The sequence below is a fragment of the Chanodichthys erythropterus genome, chromosome 6 (assembly GCF_024489055.1).
Source record: "Chanodichthys erythropterus isolate Z2021 chromosome 6, ASM2448905v1, whole genome shotgun sequence".
NCBI classification, from domain to species: Eukaryota; Metazoa; Chordata; class Actinopteri; order Cypriniformes; family Xenocyprididae; genus Chanodichthys; species Chanodichthys erythropterus.
In genome coordinates, this window is record NC_090226.1 from 3802920 (window position 1) to 3825433 (window position 22514).

Sequence of the window (22514 nt, forward strand, 5' to 3'; positions counted from 1 at the left end):
GCTGTTCACGTGAGCAGCACGACGCATCTGTGATGCTGGCGCTGACATTTCATCCTACCCAGGCTTACCGCACTTGCGCACATCAATATTACATAATTTTTATCGTGATAAATAACACAAAATTAGTGTATTTGCATTATTGTAAGGGTAGGTTTACTTTTGGGGAATGTGTAGACTTTAATAAAGCACAATTTGATAAGTAGCATTTTTTCGCTATTGATTTATAATTGTTCTAATGATTAATGCTATATCAGATTGTGCTACCACTACTGTACTTGCATTATTATAAGGAAAGGTTTAGGTGTAGATGTTAATAACGCCATAAATCACGTTAATATCACGCTTTAAGCACAATCTGATGGGTAGCATTTTTCGCTGTCAGATTTTGCTACCCACTGTTTCAATTGGAGGTAGCAAAATCTGAAAGGGTAGCACAAATTGTCAGAACCAATACTGAATAAAATCATTATTTTTGTTTTGTTTTTGCGCACAAAAAGTATTCTTGTCGCTTCATAACATTTAGGGTGAACCACTGTAGTCACGTTGACTATTTTAACAATGTCTTTACTACTTGAATGTGGTAATTTCGTTGCTTTCTATGGGGATAAAAAAAAAAAAAAACCCTCTTGGATCTCATCAAAAAATATGTAAATTTGTGTTCTGATGATGAATGAACCAGCAGAAATGCAGTAGTGGACGGTTCAGTTGCATAAGAGCAGGAGGATGAGTACATCAGAACATCTCTTCTCCTTGATAAATGCAAAGCTTTAATAGAGTATTTGGAATAAAATTGATTTGCAGCATCATCTACTGTAAACTAATCCATGCAACCTTTGAGTAACAGCAATTTTCATGCCAACATAAGCTGAATTAAGGCTTCGGGTGAGTACTAAAGGATGTTAAATCCGTGTTTTATTGAGCCAACATGGGCAATTCAATACACTTAAGTTTGTAAGGCCACAGTATAGAATTGCACTTGTTTACAATTTATACACACGTGAGACATACAAAGAGATACATACAAAAAAAAAAAGCTCAGATAAACAAACATAAAATGTTTTGGCACCATGAGCAAGAGGTGAAGAAAACACCAAAAATCAATACTACTGAAATCTGATTAAGCAAAGATATTTCCAAGCAAACTACTTCTACGTAAGGCAATACAAATGCAGTTAAATTATTAGTGAATAATCACTTTAATCATTCAATAATATCTCAAACTTATATATAGCATTTTTTGTGCAGATATTCTGAGTAAAATCAGAGTGAAGTTCTCTGTTGTTACAGGATGGCAGTGGAGTTTGTCTACAGGCACTGATGGCACGTCTGTGGTTGTTCAGGAAAGGCTCTTATGTCTTGTTGGCACAGAAAGACTCTGGCACGGCCAAAACTAGAGTGTCTAATTATGGCCGTCCATTAAAACAGTCCATGAGGGATACATCAATGAGATCAGATGTTGGCAAATGGCTTTCACAACAAGAGTTTTGCCTGGTTTTTGGTCAACACGTTTTGGCCTCCAAATGAAAGTAGGACTTTTGTGGTTTTGGATCATATTGTAACTTGTTAACTTGCACACCGTCTAGAGTCAGTCATCATTCTGTGGTTTGCACAGAGGAGTGTGTTAGATATATTTGGAAATCGTTAGGCATTTTGGAACTTATTCAAATCCTATTCATTAAAAACAAAACCTAAAATAAGGAAAAAAAAAACAAAAAAACATGGAGGATAGTTTACAAGATATGCTTTCAGCAGGTTAGAACTCATTGGAAGAGCATTCATTCATTCCCTCTCTTCTTTCTGAAGTTGATACTCCTTCATATCCTAATCTTCTCCTCCAATCATAACCAGTTTTCTTCTCTGTATTGCATCATTATGATGACTGCGTCCAGACTGAAAGAGAGGGATTAAATTAGTTTAAAATGGACATAGTATACTTTCATTACAACACATTTAATAAGCACATAAACACTTAAATCACATGGTCGATGACTCATGACTCACGCCCCAGGAGTGAAGAGCCTATAAATACTGTGATACTCACTAACAATGATGATAATGATGATCACAACCACAGCTATCAAAATGGCCCACATCTGCAAAACAGCAAACAAGTTGTCATTTGGTGCCTATGATGACACTTTCAGGTCACTTATCCAGTTGTTATTTAATATATATTATTTGCTACCTGCTCTGGTAATTATCATTAACCTCTACTCTTTAATATTGTCTTTATATTTACTATATTTTTTTAACTTAAACTGTAATAACCTTTTGGAAGAACAAAAACTAATCTCACTGTATTTTTACAATAAGATGCAAAACAATCTGTTGCATATTAGTTTCTTTGTTTTTCATGTATGAGTTTATGGGAAACACGGAAAGTTATTTTCTAAAAATATCATTATAAATAATTATTATATTTATTTATCATGTTTTAAATATATTTATTTATTTACGTCACGTCAGTAACAAAGGGTTGGTGAAAACTGAATAAATGACAAAATTCATATAATTAACAAAAAAACTACACATTTCAGATTAATACAAGAAACTTTTTAAATATATCAGTTAAACACATCTCTGAATAAAACTGTTGTCTATTTACATTAAAAACATTTCAGTCCAGTAAAATATGTTTAATAGTCATTTAAATGTATTTAGTATTAATTTTTATATTATATATTATTATTTATCATTATTTATATCCATTCATTACAGATGCACAAAGAACAAAACTACAAACAACTGGGAGCAAATTTGTTGGAAAACTTATAATCAACTCTAAAACCTTGATATTTATTATAAAATGCATTTAAACTAAGTGAATGAATGATACGAGCGCTGAACTCTTGCGTCTCTGTTTTACCTTGCAGTTCTTCCACCAGTACTTCCTCTTGAGTTTGGCGGCGCTGGTCTCAAACTGGGAAGCACCGGCCTGCAGGGCATCGGCACGATCGTCCAGGTCAGAGAGCTTCTGGTCTCGTTCCAGGACCTTATCAACATTCACCCTCATGATGTCCACCACCTGGAGGAGGGAGAGTGCTGTTAGAGGATTGTTTCCTAGGAAAACTCTGCAAAAGTGATGCTACGGGCTGGAAAAGCAATCAAGGTCAAGGCATCTTGCCATGTGTGAACACAAACAGCTGTCTGAACACCAGAGGAGGTTTATTAATCAATTTAATGATGCCAGACTTTTGGCAGGATGGTGGGAGACTTCTTAAAACCAGAGAGGCAACAGGACCATGTACTTTAGTTGTCAGCGTTTCACACTAAAGAAACAGAGCGTCTTAGACAGAATGAGAAGTTTACAGCAACATTTGTCATTTTACTGGTAGTCCACTGAATGAAGAATTTTTGGGTATAATATGTTAGGGTGCGTTCACACTTGTCATGTTTGGTTCGATTAAAATGAAACCTAGTGCGTAGTAACCTAGTAAAATGAAACCTCATTTGAACATATGTGAACGCTGCCATCCGAACCCTGGTGCGCACCAAACAAGCGGACCGAGACCGCTGAAAAGATGGGTCTCGGTCCGCTTCCAAACGAACTCTGGTGCGGTTCGAATGCTATATGAACGCAACACAGACCAAAAACATGTAACCGAACCAAAAACAGGAAAACGAGACCCTAAAAAGGACAGAATCCTCACGCATATTGGTTTTTCTTGTCATAGACGCAAGTTTGCACATGACAGGCATAATATGCGCGTCTCCATGCAGCAGATCATTTGTGTGTGTGACGGATGGATTCCTGCCACTGTTTTGACTACTTTACACATTTTATAAGCTCTTCACGAGTTCCCAGACGGCCAAAATACCATCACATGCAGGCTATACACACCGCTACACACACACACAACAAGCGCGAGTTTTGGATGTTCGGTAAGTTCTGTCTCAAAATAGGCAATACGTCATAAAATCCGACCAATCAGGTTGTGAATGTATCCCTATGCCTTAAGGTTCAGTATCTTTTGGTTCGGTGATAAAATTGACAATCTGAACGCTAACCGAACCAGGACTAAATTTTTTTTTTTCTTCTTTGGTCCGGACCAAATGAACCGAACTACAAGTGTGAACGCACCCTTAGAGTTTACTTTATTTTGCTATCCTCACTTACATAAATTAACTATAGTGTCCTGCACCCACTAGTAAAAAATATAAAAAATTGTATCTAGTGTCTGAATAATTTTTGGTCTGACTGTAGTTACAAAAGTAATTCAGTCAAGAACGAGTGAGTTTTCTCTTTGCCTTTTGTTGTTTGATTAGTGTTATAGAGAAGGCAGCAGGAACATTAGGCTGCTGTCACTTTAAAAGCGTGCACAGAAAAACTGCAGCGTGTTTAAAGGTCCCATGACATGCCACTTTTTGGATGATTTTATATAGGCCCTTACTTATTTTATAAGTGGTCCCTAGTACTGTATCTGAAGTCTCTTTCCCGAAATTCAGTTTGGTGCAGAATTTCAGCCACTACAAGCCAGTCCCACAATGAGCTTTCCTCAGGACGTGCCGTTTCTGAGTCTGTAGCTTTAAATGCTAATGAGGAGGAGAGAGGCGGGGCAAGGTGGATGGTGGGTGTGGCCTTAACCAGCTTGCGGCCACGGTACCATGTGTTAATGTTGACAGTGGATGTATCACAATGGCTCGTAGAAATGCAGTCGTTCAAGCTTTCAGTTTGACCCAGAATCTGATTCGGATGGAGAAGCACCGGATGAAGAAGTTGCAACTCAGCGGCTACAGCAGGACATCTCTGAGTGGTTAGTTTAAAATACTGTGTTAGGATACGGTACTTTAGTTGTTATGCTGTTACAGTTATTATCATGTAGCTAATGCTAGTCTACATTGTTGGCTCTACATGTTGCTCTGATTTGCTATCGATCGCATATATAAGCTATAGACACTAACCAGCGCAACTAAATTAGTCCTCTGCCATTATTACAAATACCTTTTCGGATAGGTGTTGTTGTGGAAAATGTGCTACCATGCCAACATCATTTATTTGTTTATACATGTTATATTTCATATATCTTAAAAGTTTTTACAATCTTTCTTATTACAATTACATCAAGCTCTGCAATCTGGAAATATATATATCGCGTGCACCATAACACCAACAGCAGAACGGTTATCTAAACAACAAAGAAATGTACAACACTCGCATTACAGTGTGTGTATTCACACACACACTTGATGCTGTCCACCTTTACATTAGCGACAGTAACTGGGCTGTATTGGCCCACGTTGAGGAAACAGCAGTCGGTGAAATGTGTGGCGCAGACATACAAAACTATGAGATGTTGTATTGGCCCATTACCAGAGAAAATAAAATTAACCCACTGTTTCTTCATGAGCTTGAATGGTAGAATCAATAACCAATAAGTAGAATCGAATAAGTAGAATCGAAATGCACGTTTCTTATCAAATCACTAGTTCTTGGAAATTTGAAACTGCAACGTAGAACAATGTGTTGCTGGTTAGGGAAAAAAAATATCAGGACTGAAAACTAAATACACATTTTGTTTTCTGTCCAACTAGGTCAAGGTTAGATAAACATTTTCTCAGGATTATCCAACATTTGGGAAACCAGTCTTAACAGAGAGAGAGTTATCTTTGCCATCACTTTGCTATACACAGAAAATAGTATACTCATAAAAACTGACAACATTAACTTCCACATTTAATATTTTTTTCCTGGAAAATGGACCAGGATCAGTGATGACTCATCTTGTCTGGAGGGGAATTTTTCTACAATTTTTTTTTCAATAGAATGAAACACACTTTAAATGTATGACTGTGTTTGAAGAGACAGTATAAAAACTTTTGACTTGATGAGATTCTATCTATCGGTTTTCCTATTGGGATGAACAGAATTTAGTTTCATTTACAACACCGTTTAAAACTAAATTCACGGTTACACTTTGATCCACTTATAATAGAGTAAAAGGTATTTTTTTTTAGTTTACCATTATCTATTTGTGATTTATTATTTCTCAGAAGTCCTAGAGCATGACATCATATCCTGTTGCTCATATTCGGTCTGAACAATTCTTACATCTTCAGCAGAAGAAATGGAAAGCATAAAAACCCCCTGTTGTAACAGAATTACATAACAGTCAATGGCAACGGCACACAAACACCTCAGCCTCCTCATATGTGCTCTAGTGCTCCACAAACCCTGTTGCAGGATGAGGTATCTCCGCCCCTTTAAGAGAGATCAGTGTGGGAGGGGGGGGGGGGGGCAGCGTGTGCAGATACATGTTTCGCTTGCATAACCATAGTGACGGGGCGTTACATAACCGGCCTGCAGCCTATGAGCTTGCCCCAGACGGAACGAAGAAGCATGATGGTAGAGGTCAACAGTCGTCAAGTGCACGGAGACCTGCATATGTCCCAATATGATCCTCAAACAGAAATCATGAATATGACTGCGGTGAGCTGCAGAAGAGAAGTGGAAATACTGCTGACGGATTATACCGTGCTCTTCAGGGAGTAGTCACACAGAAAAAAGAGAGATCCACAGAGTGAAATGATCCACTTCTGTATCATTTAAATGTCACAACTTACCTTAAATCTAATTTTGAAATTCAATATACTGTCAGTTTAATGCGTCCTTGCTGAATAAGAGTATTAATTTCTTAAAATATTTTTTTTTACTGATCCCAAGCTGTTGAAAGGTAGTGTATACATACTTTTTAATTTAAATAAATAATTTATATAGATAATTTAAATATAATAATTTATATACAGTAATATAGATATAAATATATGGAAGCAAAGCAGAGCACCTTCTACAGGCAGAGAGAAGTAAACCATATTTATTTGAACAAACCACTAAGTGCACTAAACGTATATTGTACTCCTATACCACTACTAAAATTGAGATTGTACTACTATATCTTGTTCACATGGATTTTGGACGTCTTATGGATTTGACTGGAACAGAGCACCTAAAGGGACATGTTGTTGAAAAAAAATATGAGATGGAAAAAGAAAAAAATATTTCAATGGTTTAACATTCACTCACAAAAGTTTTCCATTCCCCCCAAAACACAAAAGCAAACACAAAGTTTCTCAAGGGAACACAAAACATTTTTGAGAGAATGCAAAAGCATCCTAGTCTTTAAGATTGTACATTTTAATATTAGAAACAGTGCTAATGGTATAAGTTAGATGCCAAATATATTATATATTCTTTTAAGATTAATTTATAATTCTGGATAATCGGGATAAAATAAATAAATAAATAAATACAGATCACGGTTCTCACATGATTCTGAAATCAAAACAATAGACAACTACATTTTTAGACAATTTACTTGAGGTACTGACAAAATGTTCTATTTATTGCTATAAATGTTTAAAATGTTACAAATGGTTCTATCAAAAAAATGTTATTTTAAATGCATTCGTTATGTAAAAAAATCACTCGAAATTAATAAATGAAGACTTCTTTCGACCAGAGTTTTTGAACAAAGCTCTATCAAATACATTTTAACAGTCACTTGTCGTCACCTAGCTTCAAAGGTCATTTACTAATTTTAAAATGGGCAGATCGTGATTTATTCTAGACGTTCTTTCCTTTTTTACACTGGGGTTTGTTACCCCCACATTATTATGTTTCTTGGCTCTGCGCTATTCCCTTCAAAGCAAACAAACCAGCGCACCTTTATTTGTTGCTTGGTGATGGACAGTTGTGTTGATGTAGGCCAGGAATGTGCAGGTGCTGCTCAATTCAGCTATATTAATGATTCATAACGAATCATGAGTTGAGTATGTGTGCTAAAACTGTGCAGATTACATAAACTTCGCCAGCAAACTGAGTGAATATAATGGCAAATCGGTAATGTTAGTAGCGTTATGTAAGTTGTGAAAGTATGTTTGTTTGGTGGAAATAACTTTTACAAACAACGTTAAATAAAGTCAGCCTAATGTCAGGCTAATTAATAGTCCCAAGCTTTACATATCAATACTTATGGCAATTAAATTAAGGTTATCATAATGCTGCTTTACGAGATTTTTTCATTTAGGCATGAGGGCAAATTCTGTCATTTATTACTCACCCTCATGTCGTTCCACATCCGTAAGACCTTTGTTCATCTTCGGAACACAAATTAAGATATTTTTGATGAAATCTGAGAGGTTTCTGTCTCTCCATAGAGATCCAACGCAACTATCGCTCCAAGGTCCAGAAAGGTAGGGAATTAAGTACTCCATGTGATTTTAAACTCAATTTTATGAAGCGACGTGAGTGTTTTGTTTGTGCAAAAAAAAATAATTTACCACTTTAAACACAATAATATTGATCTGCAACCCATGTTCACGAGAGCTGGCACTGTTGTGTGAACATGCTTTGGATAATATTATTTTGTAAATAAAGTGGTAAATCATGTTTTTTTTTGCACAAAGAAAACACTAACGTTGCTTCGTAAAATTTGAGTTTAAGCCACTGGAGTCACATGGAGTACTTTAAGTCTTTTCCCTACCTTTCTGGACCTTGGAACGATAGTTGTGTTGGATCTCTATGGAGAGACAGAAACCTCTCAGACTTCATCAAAAATATCTTAATTTGTGTTCTGAAGATGAACGAAGTTCATGGATGTGGATTGACACAAGGGTGAGTAATTAATGACAGAATTTTCAAAAATAAAAAAATGACGTCATTAATGACTCACCCTCATGTCGTTCCAAACCCGTAAGACCTCTATTCATCTTCAGAACACAGTTTAAGATATTTTAGATTTAGTCCGAGAGCTTTCTGTCCCTTCATTAAAAGTGTATGTATGGTAGACTGTCCATGTCCAGAAAGGTAATAAAAACATCATCAAAGTAGTCCATGTGACATCAGTGGGTCAGTTAGAAGTTTTAGAAGCATTGAAAATACATTTTGGTCCAAAAATAACAAAAACTACGAATTTATTCAGCATTGTATTCTCTTCCGGAGTCCTTTCCATTGAATTGATTCCATTGAATCCTTTCATCTGTCGGTGTTGGTAATGCACTTTTACATTGTTGTTTTTGGCGATTAGGACATCCGCTACATGAACACTTACGCAGCGTTTAAAAAAAATATAGCAATACCAAAATACAATGTAGAATAGCTTGAATACAGCGTGCGTCTCCCTCAGACTGTAAACGAAGCTCGGGTGGAGTCGTGAACCCGGATTGACAACAGACCCGGAAGAGAATACAATGCTGAATAATGGAATCAATTCAATGGAAAGGATTCAGGAAGAGAATACAATGCTGAATAAAGTCATAGTTTTTGTTATTTTTGGACCAAAATGTATTTTCGATGCTTCAAAAATTCTAACTGACCCACTGATGTCACATGGACTACTTTGATGATGTTTTTATTACCTTTCTGGACATGGACAGTATACCGTACATACATTTTCAATGGAGGGACAGAAAGCTCTCGGACTAAATCTAAAATATCTTAAACTGTGTTCCGAAGACGAACGGAGGTCTTACGGGTTTGGAACGACATGAGGGTGAGGCATTAATGACATAATTTTCATTTTTGGGTGAACTAACCCTTTAATGATCATCAGACTCTGATGTTGAATGACAAAATAACACTTAAATTTCGTACAATACACGATTGAGTACATATTCAATCTTGGCACCTAAAAACAGAAGAGTACAAACTTGCATTGTATATAACTGTAATATTGTAGTCATGTCTGCACAGGGTGGAGTCTCAAAGTTCAATTAAATATTCAATGAGCATTTTAGTCATTGTACATCCTGTTACCGTCATTACTTGTCCTGAAATTGTGTAACTGTTCACATCACACAGGAACCATCCCTGAGAAGATCACATCACACTAAGAGACGTAAATTAAGTGGACTATTTCTAGCCATCCACGAAGAACACTGGGAAACGGTGTCAGGTGTGTCCTCTTACCTCATCCACCTGTGCCTGCGTCTGCTGCAGCCTGCGGTTACTCCCTGCAGAACCAGAGCCATCTGCACCCGGGGCGGACCTGACACAGAGAGAGGAGAAGGTCTTACATTAAATTAAAAGAAAAAAAAGGTTTGTCAGGACAGCTGGAAAAGTCCAGGCAAAAAAAATGGAAAATCTACTTGAGCAGTCAGTATTAATTTTTTTAAGTGAATTAAGCCTAGCATAACGTATTCATTACTGCCACTAATGTGATATGAGCTGTGTGCTTTAGTCGGAAAGCATCTGTTAAGCACATAAATGTCCTGTTATGTCATACTAATAGAAGTCTAGTGTGACAAACAGCATGTGATATTCTACTGCCACCTAGAGGTTGACTGACTACATAAATGGAGTAATTACAGGTTTGATTTAGCAGGGAGAGCTGTTAAAACTACACTAAATACACGTAAACAAAGATAAAAAAAGACTAAAGTGCTGTTTTCAGTCAAACATAGCATACAGAGGATTTTACAAGAGGAAGTTGAGTTCATAAACTCAAAGTGAACCACATAACAGGAACAATGAAGAAGCATTTGACTAAAACCAAAAACAGGAGGTATCCACCTTAATCCTACGCCACATGATACTTCCCGCAAATTATTCGTTTAACTTCCATTAAGATGTAAACAGTCAGTGAAAGGCATGCTCTATGAATGCAATAATACAGATTTTTTTTTTTTTTAAAACTAGGTACAATGAGATGACATTATTCTACTCACCCTTTAACCATTGAACATTAAAAGGACATTTAAAAGTGTAAAAACATCAACAAGGTACTTTCAGCAAACCATGAAATTTCCCAAAAGCACGATTCATTCCACAGCAATAACAGGCGGGTTGAATATTAGTAATATATATCTGTATGATGCAACATACGTTGCCTTAATCAAAAATTTCAATTCAATTTCAAAGTGATTTCTGTCATTTTGACGGATAAATTCTATTTACCTGTGAAAACAAACCTGGAAAGATTTGAGGAGGAAAACGAGAGATTCTTTGTGTATTCTAGTGAATTATCTTCATATGGTAAATTAAATCAGGAGAACAGACCACAATTGTGCAGTATATGTGGTCCTTTTTCATACTATTACAGCAAAATGCTAAGGGAAAAAAGAAAATAATCATGAGAAAAAGAATGCAACGACTGAAAAGTTGTTTTAGATATTTTTGTGATAACATGTCAAGTTAAAATACCAAACGTTACTCTCCTGATGTCTGAAAATAAAACAAAGGAAAACTGACAGCTCATTCAGTCTGATGTATAAGCTTTATTTGTAGGGCAACCTAATGAATTGAAATCATACAATCACTTCCAAACCGGAAGTGCCATCCATAATTCAAAACACTGTAGGCTCGTCAGGAATAAGGTGGATAACTCACTCAACAAGCTCAAACGAGTTTATTAAAGGAACATTATGATGGATTTAGGTGTGTCAAGTGCTCTGTAAACATCCCAAAGCACACTGTGAACCAGTTCATAATGAAAAGTCCACTGAAAATGTCATCTTTTTTGTTTTTTTGATTTACAGCAGTCCCAAAAACGGAAGTCTGAACATCATCGCATTATTAGATATCAAAATTTCTCATAATTAACCCTCAATTATGACTTAACCTGTCTGTAAACCAGAGTTTATTCAGAGAGACACATGTAAAAGGTAAACCCTGCATCTCCATACAGCACAGTCATGCACTGTCTGAAAAAAATGTGCAAAACTTGTACCCTTAAGGGTACAACAGCTTCTCACTGGGGCAGTACACTTAAAAGGACAACTTTATGCCTTGTCAACTTCTAAAAGGTGTATTTCAGTACTTTAGAGTAGTGATATGTACCCTTAAAGTACTATTATGAACCTTTAGAGGGTAAATAAAGTACAAAGATGTCTGCAGTCACAAGCAGTTGTTTTGCAAAAGCAAATGTGTGTGAAAGACCTTAAGATGTATATAAAACGATGTGACCGCACACTCAAACTGCAAATAGTTTATTTACCAACAAAATACTTGCAAGTTGAGTGTGCGGTCACATCTTTCTATATACATCTGAATTCATCTCTCCTGACTGGCACCTCAGACGGCAGTGCGTTTGTTTCTTCTTCTAAAAAGTGAAAGACCTTAAGCCAGGCTTTAACTCCTGTCCAATGCTGAGGATAAAGAGTGACGAAAGGAGACTGAAAGAGAAACATCAGGACTCAATATAGAGCAAAGAAAAACACACATTCCACACCAAGACGTGAAAGGTACCGTAAGCCTCGTCCAGATCATGTGACTGTGGCAGAGATCTCACTGAGGAGATCCTCTATAAGACACAATACGTGGTGCTTTCTAAATGTAAATTGATCTCTATTTATTAGGGGTGTAAATCATATGTTTACACAAAACTCAAAACATGCTTTTTCTGTTTCATTTTGCAAAAAAGTCATTTTCTAACTCAAAAATGCAACTAAAAAACCTGTATCCCAAATGAGTCATCCAGAACAAAAATACACTTTAGTTTTTTGTTAAATAATAAAAAAAAAAAAAAAGTATGCATTGCATTGCATTGATACATCATATCGTTATTTGATTGATGCATCGACCCATATCGATTACAAGTAACTAAACAGATGATTATTGGTTTATCTTTAACTCTCAAATCTGAAAACTATTCCACTTAAACTATTACATTTCCAAATAATTTTATAAAAAATTCTGTCCAAAACGGTAAACTATGTCCAGCGTTAAACATCATCATGCCAACAGCAACATCCAAGGCATAAACTGACACACACGCAACAGCTCAGTGTGTTATTCTCAGCATCACTCCCATCACGGACAGTGTCATCGGTCTCAATGTCCTGAGGTTATCGGTTTATAAGAGCTGTTATTATTATACAGCAGCTTAGCATTTCTAACCTACATACACAGCACAAGTTTCCCTTGTTTATTGCAACATGACTGAAAGCTGAGGAGTTTAACCACTGGATGACTTTTTACATTTCGGCACTGATCTTTATCTCTGATTCAGAATAGAACAAACACCATGAGGGTGAATTAAATAAAGATCAACTCTATAAACATGAGTTTCCTAACTTGTACAATACAGCAATAAATGGTGAATACTTCATAACTAAGTTTCATTAATAAATCAATAAACATAATTACAAAACCAATACTTTAAGTGCATTTAATATGAACATAACATTAATTTTAAAGTTCATTAGAGGATGTTTATATTATGTGGGGAAGGAAATTATTCATTTACTCATGTTAAAATCCGGAATCAACCAAGAGGTTAAAATATACCTTTAAATAAATATGAATATATTTATTATAATTAATATACCCGTATGTTTATACTGATTATAGTACGTCACCAAAAATACCAGTCTACAACATTCAATCAAAGCATATTTACTGAACTGAAATAAAGGCTGTTGAAATTATGTGAAATCATTCTTGGTGAAGTTAATTTAACTTTAATTATATTTTATTAATCGTTATATAATAAATCTAACGTATACATTTCCGCCGCAACATTGCTAACGGCGTATTGCATCCGCATTAAATAGTCAAAAGATAAATTTATATAATTTATAAACAACGAAGACAACCCAAATATGATATTATAATTGTAAAATGACTGTATTTAGACTAAGTTTAATGTTTCAAAGTTTTTACAAACTTTGTTGTCAGAAAAAAACTGTTAGCCGTTAGCATGTAGCGGATATACGAACAGTCAAAAACTCTTTAATTAACTAACAATAAAGTTCACTGTTGGCGTCATTTGCGCCAATTACAACTAAAAGAGACTTAATTAAAACGTAATCCATAACCAAAAGTGAATAAAAGTGAATATGAAGTCAGGAAGCTAACCTGCTAAGCTAACCTGTTGCTTTAGTCGCATTCACACCCATTAGCACAACAAAACAATTACAAACACACCCAGAAAGAGTGACATTCAGATATTCATAACCATGTAAAACGAGATATTACATATATATATAGGTATTTAAAATCAGAGAGCTCGTACGAGGAATATTAGTGTAGTTTTACTTACATGTTTGTTGAGTTGATGTTTGATGTGTGAAGGCCCCGCTGATACTACTGTGAGCGCGTGAGAGTGCGTGCGCGTGCACAGAGAAAAATTCCAGAAAGAAGTTGAAAGTTACTTTTCATATTAATATTTGCATAAAATAATAATGAATATATAGATAAAACCATAGAATACTGTATTGTATATTACTATAATTTATAATATAGAAATAAACCTACATTTAAGTAAAGTTGTAATGTAATGTATAAATGAATATATAGATAAAAAAACTTATAGTAGGTATACTATATATTTGCTATAAAAAAATATATATATATATATATATATTAATAAATTTAAATATATGTGTGTGTGTGTGTTTATAATTAAAATATTAATTATTATATTAAGTATAGTGGTGCAAACACTTTTTAGCATTCCAGTGATGAGAGGAACCGAGATTGTGTTTGTGTGAACTGCTGGTTCATAGGGAGTTCATAAAAGTTCCATCATAAAAACAAAGAAAAGTTGCAGAAAAAAGGGACAGAATGAGAAACATTTCTCTTTTAAGATTTTATTTTACAGCAGAAATTATATAAAGCATTCAGAAAACATTTTTCCATATTTTAAGGGCAATTCAAAATGTTTTGCATGGCTTCAGCAGCTGAATATTTATTTATTTTTATTTTTTTAAAACATATCCAACAATTCAGTGATGCTCTCACATGCACAGTTACAAAACAAAAAAACAAATTAAATGAAATCAAAGTAAATAAATAAAACTCACAAGAAGGACAGAAAGAGGGAAACGGCAGAGAAAACAGAACATGAGGCGAAACTCATTGGAGGAGGAAGAGGAGGAGGAGGAGGATACGAAGGGCACAAAGCATGAAAGAGAAAGAGAGAGATAGAGATAGAGGGGAAAACAGAGGTCTAATACTAGCTTCACATGCAGAGTGTTGAAAGCCCACTGCCCTGTAAGAAATATGGGCTCATATTTTATCTTTTTTTTTTTCTTATCTTCATTTTAAAATGATGAAAACGTGCATTAGGGCTGGGAAATATGAAATCAATGTCCACAGACCACTGAACACCTCTCTCTGTGTACCTGTAATTGCATAAGAGGAAGTGAACTAAGCATGTCCCAATTTATTTATTTTTTCTTTTAAATGTTTTACTTATCCATATTCCTTCAACCCAAAGAGCTCAGCTAAAAAACAAAGTGTTTATTGCTCTGTACTTGTAAGTGAAAAGCTTATAATCGAGTGGTTTTTCGGTTCAGTTTAAGCCTAACCTGCATTTCCGGAGTTCCAAAGAGAGGATTTAGGACATCGTACAAACTTCCAACTGCACCAATAGTGTTTTCCCTCGTTCAGCTGCTAAAACCTTCACGCGTGCTCACGTGGTCATCCGTTTTCATACACGCACACGCTTATAACGTACCAGGGCTCGGAGAGGGAATTCAACTCGGATGGTGAGCTGTACAAAGTGCATATTTCTCTTATCTGATGCAAAAATACAGAAAGCATGATCCGGTCGAGACGTAGGATGCACGTGTACTGAGCTGTTTCGTAGGAGGACGGGATCTCCCACCTTATTCTGAAGGTATTTGGCGCTGAGGTATACTTATCATGCATTCCCAATCCCATGGGGATATGGTAATACTAAATGAGCGATGATACCTGCACGAACAATGATACCTGCTCAGTTTTGGAAAAATGGTCTAAAAACTCTATAAACATACACGGTCTATCCTGTTACCCGAGTGACAGTCTGTCTCTGAAAGCAGTGGTTTGTAACAAAGTGAACGTTGTAGTAACGTACAAACGAATCCCAGTGGTTTCTCCTGTTGATTCTGAGCTGAACCTGGAGACTTAACCTAATCTAATCTAAACTAGTCTCCATGCTAAACACCCTCTCCCTGTTTTAGCACCCTGAGTAAAACTACAAAAGGGAGGCGGATTTTTCCGTCCCCCAAGATGAATGACCCAAACAGAAAGTTACTGAGATACATATACCCGGTGATCCATAAACAGCTTTTCCTGGTGAATTCTGACTCTCGCTTAGAATTTTCCTGAAGTTTATCGTTGGATGAATAAAAAAAAAGGGCCAACTCGCCGGTTGTGCTCCGACTTGAATCTAGCAATGGTTTCCGGATGAAATTATGAGCACGTCCTACTTTCCTGGCCCAGTTTCGATCCGACATGGAAAAAGAGAAAGAAAAGTACACGAAATGAAAGAAAGAATGAAAGCATGCATAGTGTGTTACTGGGTCGCTTTAGCATCATTTTTGGACACGTAATCTGAGAATGACTGGGGGACAAAATGGCAGGTGCCTTTACTCTGCATCCACGTATAAGGAGTGAGAAGGGTGCGAGAGGAGGAAATAGACCTGGGCTCCTGTTTGGACAGTAAAACCAGCCTGTAGCGTTGCATACCATTAAAAAAAGAGCAATTGGTTCATATCGACTTCTTTAGGAACACACTCCTGATATTGGTTGAATGTTTAGGCACTTTCTATAATAATACTGATATTGAGTCTCTGAGATCATGAGGAAAATGTTTTTGTGGGGAATTGAAATACAACTATAATTCAGCAGATAAGCACCACGTTCTTTCCTCATCCTTCCTTTTTTAACAGGCAAAATGTGCTGGTGTAAGTTAAAATGATGCCTCTCGTCAGCTGAAATCGCTTTGGAAATTCAGGGGGTCGATTAGTCTCAAATTTCCTTTTCAGAGAAATTTGTGAACAATGTGGCGCTGACATGAGCATAAAAGAACAAAAAAAAAGTAGAAACGAAATCAATGTGATTTTGCGTGACTCAACCATGGGGTTTTTGAATGTTGGTAGCAGCCCCCCAAGAAATGAAGAAATTCAAAATAAGGCTATGAATAAGAGTAATATGAACACATGGCAGTTGTAGATTCAGTGTTTTGAGCTACATTCACAATACTTATCCTTATTCACTTGATTCCTGTTTGAATGTGGCATGTAAGCACGTGTGTGGGAATCGCCTGCTAGAAATAACCATTCACAACCCTCAAATCAATATCGTTTTTAATTACATGACCTACTTTTGAACCTGCTAACTCCATCCAATACCATTGTTCATGTGGAGATCAAGTAGATGATAAAATGTGAGAACACTTTCGAGTCATGTTATACAAGACAAAAACCGTGGAGACATTTCATCCTCTGTATCATAGTTGTAACTGTTGGGTGCGTGAGTGACTGAAGTTTGGTCATTCAATACTAGTTCTTCCAATAACCTGCTTCTCAATGGAATAGCTTATTTATGTTCTGTAGTACTGGATTGACTGGTCACCAGTGGTAATTCTCACTAACCCTGAAAAAGAAAGATCCAGTTGCGTCTGACGGATTTGTTTGGCTCTTCCGCTAAATCTACGGTTTTATCGTGAAATCATGTCATGCTTCAGAGAATGTTCTGTGAAAGAACATTTCCAACAGAGTCTTATAGTGAAGTTGCTCAAATCCATTGCCACTACATTTTATCTTTACATTATGTTCAATGTCTTAAAGTTTCATGCACATGGCTCCTTCTTCGCAACCAATATTTACAATATTTACATACAATACAACCGTACATCTTGGGTGTTCAAAGAAAACTATACAATAGATTTTTTTTTTTGTTCGTCTCTTAATGTGTTATAATCCAATTTATGAATAAAATACTATATATTCTTAAATACAATCCTCTTCGGAAAAAGTTTCTGGCTATCAATGTTCCTTCACCCATCTTCAATATGTACAGGGACCACTCAATAGTCAAAAATAAGGATTTTTTTTAAGCTTCTGTATAGGGACCCTTCAAAAAGTCAAGAAGTCAAGGCAATGTTCAGTGAAACTCCATGGGTAAAAGCTTGTGGCGGCTTTCCGGAGCTCTTTGAAATCAACAAACAGTAACAATGAAGAAACGTTTCACAACACACACACGCGCACACGCACACACACACACACACAAATGGAAGATAACCTTTGCAAATATACGTCTGGCGCTGTGGCAACAATTGATAGTACAATTCACATTAAAAAAGGTCTGGAGATTATTTAAGGTTTTAAAAACAATGCAATAATGCTAAAGGCAAAAAACAATAATGTAAATAAATGAACTGAACTATATATAAAAATAATGGTCTTTATAACAATATATTTGGAAACAAACAGGCAACATAGGGCTGGGCTTATACGGGCTAGTTTGATGGTGCCACAATATCACCAATATGAATGAATGAAAATAAAACACAAAACATTTACGTCAGCATGCAGGAGCGTTTCGCTCAAACACATGCACGGTATCCAGATTCAATTCAACAAACACGGGACACACAAAGTCAGGCCAGCAAAAATGACATTAAGAAAAGGACCCATAAGAAAGTCGAAAACAGTGCACACGAAACAGGTTACCCAGAGGGCTTTGCTTCAATTCCCCAAGTTGTCGTCAGAAGTCCCCTAACCCCCATAAAGACAAAGGTAAGACACTGATATTTCAAACCCAGCATTTTTGCCCTGACCCCATCTACATTCATATGAAGGCTTCCCTTTGAATGAACGGACAGCATTTGCAAAAACAAAGATTCGTGGAGATTTCAAATACTCTGCATGCATATGGTCACTGAAATGAGGCCTTTTTTTTTTTTGGTTTACATTTTCTAGGTTTTGTTCTTTTTTTCCCAAACTGATTGTTGTATTTTTTTTTCCTTTCAAAATATAAAAATGTAATCTGAAGCAGCTTCCAGCATGACGTTTTTTTTTTTTTTTTTTTTTTGCCTTCTGTCTGTTCGTGTCGCGTGATATTTTACAAGCGTCGTCGGAATAAAAAGCCTTTGCTCCTTGGTCTTCGTTCTATTTTTTCCTTTTTTGTAATCTAAAAAAAAAAAAAAAACTATGAAGAGTGCAAAAATGCCATGAAGATAATGTCATATTTCCCCAATAGTCTTGATTTCATTTCATCCGTAGCGAGAAAACACACAATGCAGGAGCAGAATCAGTCACAACGCTGCTAGAGTTCGACCGTCACATTTCCGATGATCTTCCGTGTTCCACTTCTTGAATAATTTTTGCTTTTTTCGTAAATTGTTCATCTCTTGTAAAAACGCAATGAAGAGGAAGAGAAAGAGTCCGCTCGGAGATGTTACATTGCGACGGTGCTCTTTGCGGCGCTCTCATGTTCCTTGGCCTTTCTCAATTCTTTCGCCCTGAAAATAGACCAAAAAACAGAGTATTGCAGAGTTAGCCTGATAGTTCACAAGCATTCTGGGCCCTCAGAGGAATCACAGACCAATAGCCAATACACCTGCCAGTTTCATTAGTGTATCCTCGCTGGAATCAGCAAAGAACAACAAATACACCCCGCTATTAATGACAAAATTCCTCAAGGAACACAGGACACAAATACAGCGGCTTAAAAAAACATTTAGACACTTAAGGCACACTTAATGTCTGAATGTCATTGCATTCGATAACAATAATATCAAAGCAATAGTCATTTATTTTAAAGAAAGATAGCACACTTTTCAAGCAGAACAGAAGGTTTAAATAATTAAAACAGCAGATATACTCTTTAAAATGAACATCTGTCAAACATTAGTGGAACATGTCCTTAAAGTCAAGGCAAAAACGGCTCTGAAAACTAGCTCAGAATTTGAGCACATATGATACTTGGTTTTGCATCTAATCCAATGACATTCACACATTTTAAGTGTGATTTAAGTGTCCAAATACTTTTTGGCTGCTGTATAGAACAAATGTCTTTTAATAGAATTGTGGCATTTTATAAATCTGTGGGAAAAATTATTTTCTTTGATATCTACTTTTTACATTTAACAGTCTATAATCAGATAAGAAAAAGCAAACACATATTATTATTATTATTATTATAAATTAATAAAAACCTCAGGAATAGATCCCTGGCCTTTAAATCCAAAGTAAACCATCCATCTTAACACTAATATTATAGGGTCATAACCTAGAAAGTGTGACAATACATAACTCTACAATTCATGCACAATACATCACAGAAATTACATCAAATTCCTAATGAAATATTTATATTTGTCATCATGTTATACTTCTACAGTATCCAACATTTTAAAGACATTTTAAACCCCCGAACACATCTTTAGCTCACAGTTTGACCCCGTCCCACCCTCAGCCCCCAAATCAAGCTTATAAAAGCTGAAAGAGATGTATAAAACAGGCAGCCAGGCATTCAAGACATTTCCTCTTCCATAGAGAAAGGGATGTTATTTCAAGCATGCCCTGATAGAAGCAAGGCCTCCATATCTTTAGCATCATGCAATTGCCAAATGCACTACCCAGCAGTCCTTAGTGTTGTCATAAGCATCCTCATTACACGAGAGATGGAGGAGACTTTTGGGAAGATAGAGGGATCGAAGGAGAGACAGAGAGAAAAAGAGACAGAGGGAGAGAGAGAGAGAGAGAGAGAGAGTGCTTTGTTAGTTTTGCCATTAATGCTTCAACTATATTTATTTGTTAGTTGGATCCATAGTCCTCTCTCTCTCATATAAGGCTCAGTCAACTCGGGCTCCAGTCAGCCGTCATGCATGCAGGCATAAAGCAATAGAGAAAATAAGATAAAAGATTAGAGGGAAAGAAAGGACAGATAGAGTCATAGGGAACAGTAGAGTCTGAAATCAAGGTACATAGACATAGAAAACGGAGAACTAGATGAAAGAAAAGGGAGAGACAGGGAGATAAAAGAAGAGAAATCAAGGGGTACGAACTGATTTACTGAGGCTGCACTCACCCGTTTGAATAGTCTATGGTCCATCAAGGGGCTTTGCATAAACAGCAAAACAACACCAGACAGCTATTAGTACACACTGAGGTACGGGTTGGGTTGAGGAAATGGGACCAAACACAACAGGGCTTTCTAATAGAGCCATGAAAACACCAAGGTTTGTCTGTTGCTATCCTATGATTCCTGGCAATAGTCTCGTTACCTTTTTAAATGGCAGGCTATTAAAAACTAAGTCATCTTAAAGATGCAAGTAGTGTGAGTTGTGTGCAAGCTAGAAGAACATCAGGGCCGTAGGAACACCATGCACCTGGTGGAAGTTCTCGCGCTTGGCCTACCTGTGACGGCACCGCAGCAGAAACCGCATGATTTTTCTGGCAGCCTGGTCTTGTCTCTTGGTCAGTAAACTGCTTCTAAAACAAAATGATCAGCATGAGTGATTATGCACACTGGCAAGTTAAACCAGACATTTCTAGAAGAAAAATGCATGGACAAAAATCTCTGCTATGGCGAGATGCACCCTAATGCTTAGGATTAGGGGTTTGTTCAAATCCTTAACTCCAAGTATACAGAAAAAGTAATAAGCTGCTCTCCCAGAAAACATCAGCAATTAAGGATCAAACTGCAATTGCTGCAACAAGTTGTGCAACAACAAATGGCATACAAAAATAACGATGCTTCTATGTGGACTCAAACTGTTAGTGAAGTAAATTATTTCCTAGGGTCTGACTGGCGCTGTTTCAACAACAGATTGTCTCTTAAAGTAAACAGGAGGGTTTTGAATGCTGCCATTCTTCAGGAAGTTGACTTGGCAGTGTGTCACATTTGAAGTGCTGGGACGTACTTAGTTATTCATCCAAAAAGACGGTACACTTTAGACACTTTAGGAACAGTCCCTTAGTAGTAACTTGGGGTGAAATGATACTCAATAAATGTATAAAACCTCTTGCAATTTTAATGCCCTTCATTTATTATGCAAGATTAATATAAAGAAGGGAAGTGTTGAATCATTATTTAGTTCATGACTTAGCTACTGGAGGTGCCAAAGTGCTCACACCAGGTACAGTGTGGGTTTGTTACACCAAGTTCCTTTTATAAATTCTGATTTGTTATACACAAGGCCATATATTTTTAACCACTAGGTTTGCCCTGTACCAAATGCTTTGTACCTGAGTTTGTGCTGCACCAGTGCAGCTGCAGTGGCTCGGCTGCGTGGGTTCGGCCGGCCGAGCTCTTTGTAGCTGCGGTAATATTGCTGGATCAGCACGGCTGCCCTGCGACTCTGCTGGAACTTCTTCTGTTCGTGGTAGCTGCGGAATTTACTCTGGATAAGGATGGCGGCCAGCGTCATCTTCTTATAAAGTGCATACTGCCAAGAGGACAGAGAAAGAAACTTGTGTCACATGAGAGCGAAAGAAAGATCTGTAGCCAAATATACCATTAGCCACTTGGCTATTGCAAAACAAATACCCTTCCCAAACTTCATCATCAACATTATATTAAGCCGTGTTTCTACTGAAATTACCCGGAACAATTTGTCCCAGGCACTACCACCCCCCCAGACCTGTGGCTGTCTGTGTTTCCATTGTGGTCTAAAGTACCGTGAAGACTAGGCAAATTAGGCCGGTGACGTAGGACTACACGCGATTTTCTAGTTTCTGCTGGATTTCGTCCTCCGCATGTAAGCTTAATAAAGCCTGAACCTCGTCGTCGGTCCATCTGTCATATTTTTAAAAGTCCAATAATCAGCATGTTTAGCGCCCAAGTCCCACCGCCGAAAGTT

The 22514-nt window shown here is 36.7% G+C and overlaps 2 protein-coding genes across 9 annotated transcripts in view; both read right to left on the reverse strand.

Moving 5' to 3' along the window:
* Positions 1 to 872: 872 nt before the first annotated feature.
* On the reverse strand, positions 873 to 14060 carry vamp3 (vesicle-associated membrane protein 3 (cellubrevin)). The gene is made up of 5 exons (XM_067387772.1): positions 13977 to 14060; positions 9905 to 9983; positions 2867 to 3025; positions 2042 to 2093; positions 873 to 1890 (listed from the first exon to the last, which is right to left on the reverse strand). Coding segments are annotated over exons 1-5 (312 nt in total). The 5' UTR covers positions 13979 to 14060; the 3' UTR covers positions 873 to 1870.
* Positions 14061 to 18672: 4612 nt separating this feature from the next.
* The window catches only part of camta1b (calmodulin binding transcription activator 1b), a 240753-nt gene continuing 236911 nt past the window's right edge, over positions 18673 to 22514 (reverse strand). For 4 of the 8 annotated variants that reach the window (XM_067387774.1, XM_067387778.1, XM_067387773.1 and 1 more), the window contains 3 exons: positions 21901 to 22100; positions 21070 to 21144; positions 18673 to 19169 (listed from right to left, as the gene is read on the reverse strand). In XM_067387774.1, coding sequence (XP_067243875.1) covers positions 19106 to 19169; positions 21070 to 21144; positions 21901 to 22100 — 339 coding nt within the window. In that variant the 3' untranslated portion in view covers positions 18673 to 19105. Of the gene's footprint in view, positions 19170 to 20740; positions 20772 to 21069; positions 21145 to 21900; positions 22101 to 22514 lie in introns of all 8 variants that reach the window. The other 4 variants (XM_067387779.1, XM_067387775.1, XM_067387776.1 and 1 more) reach the window with 3 other exon arrangements.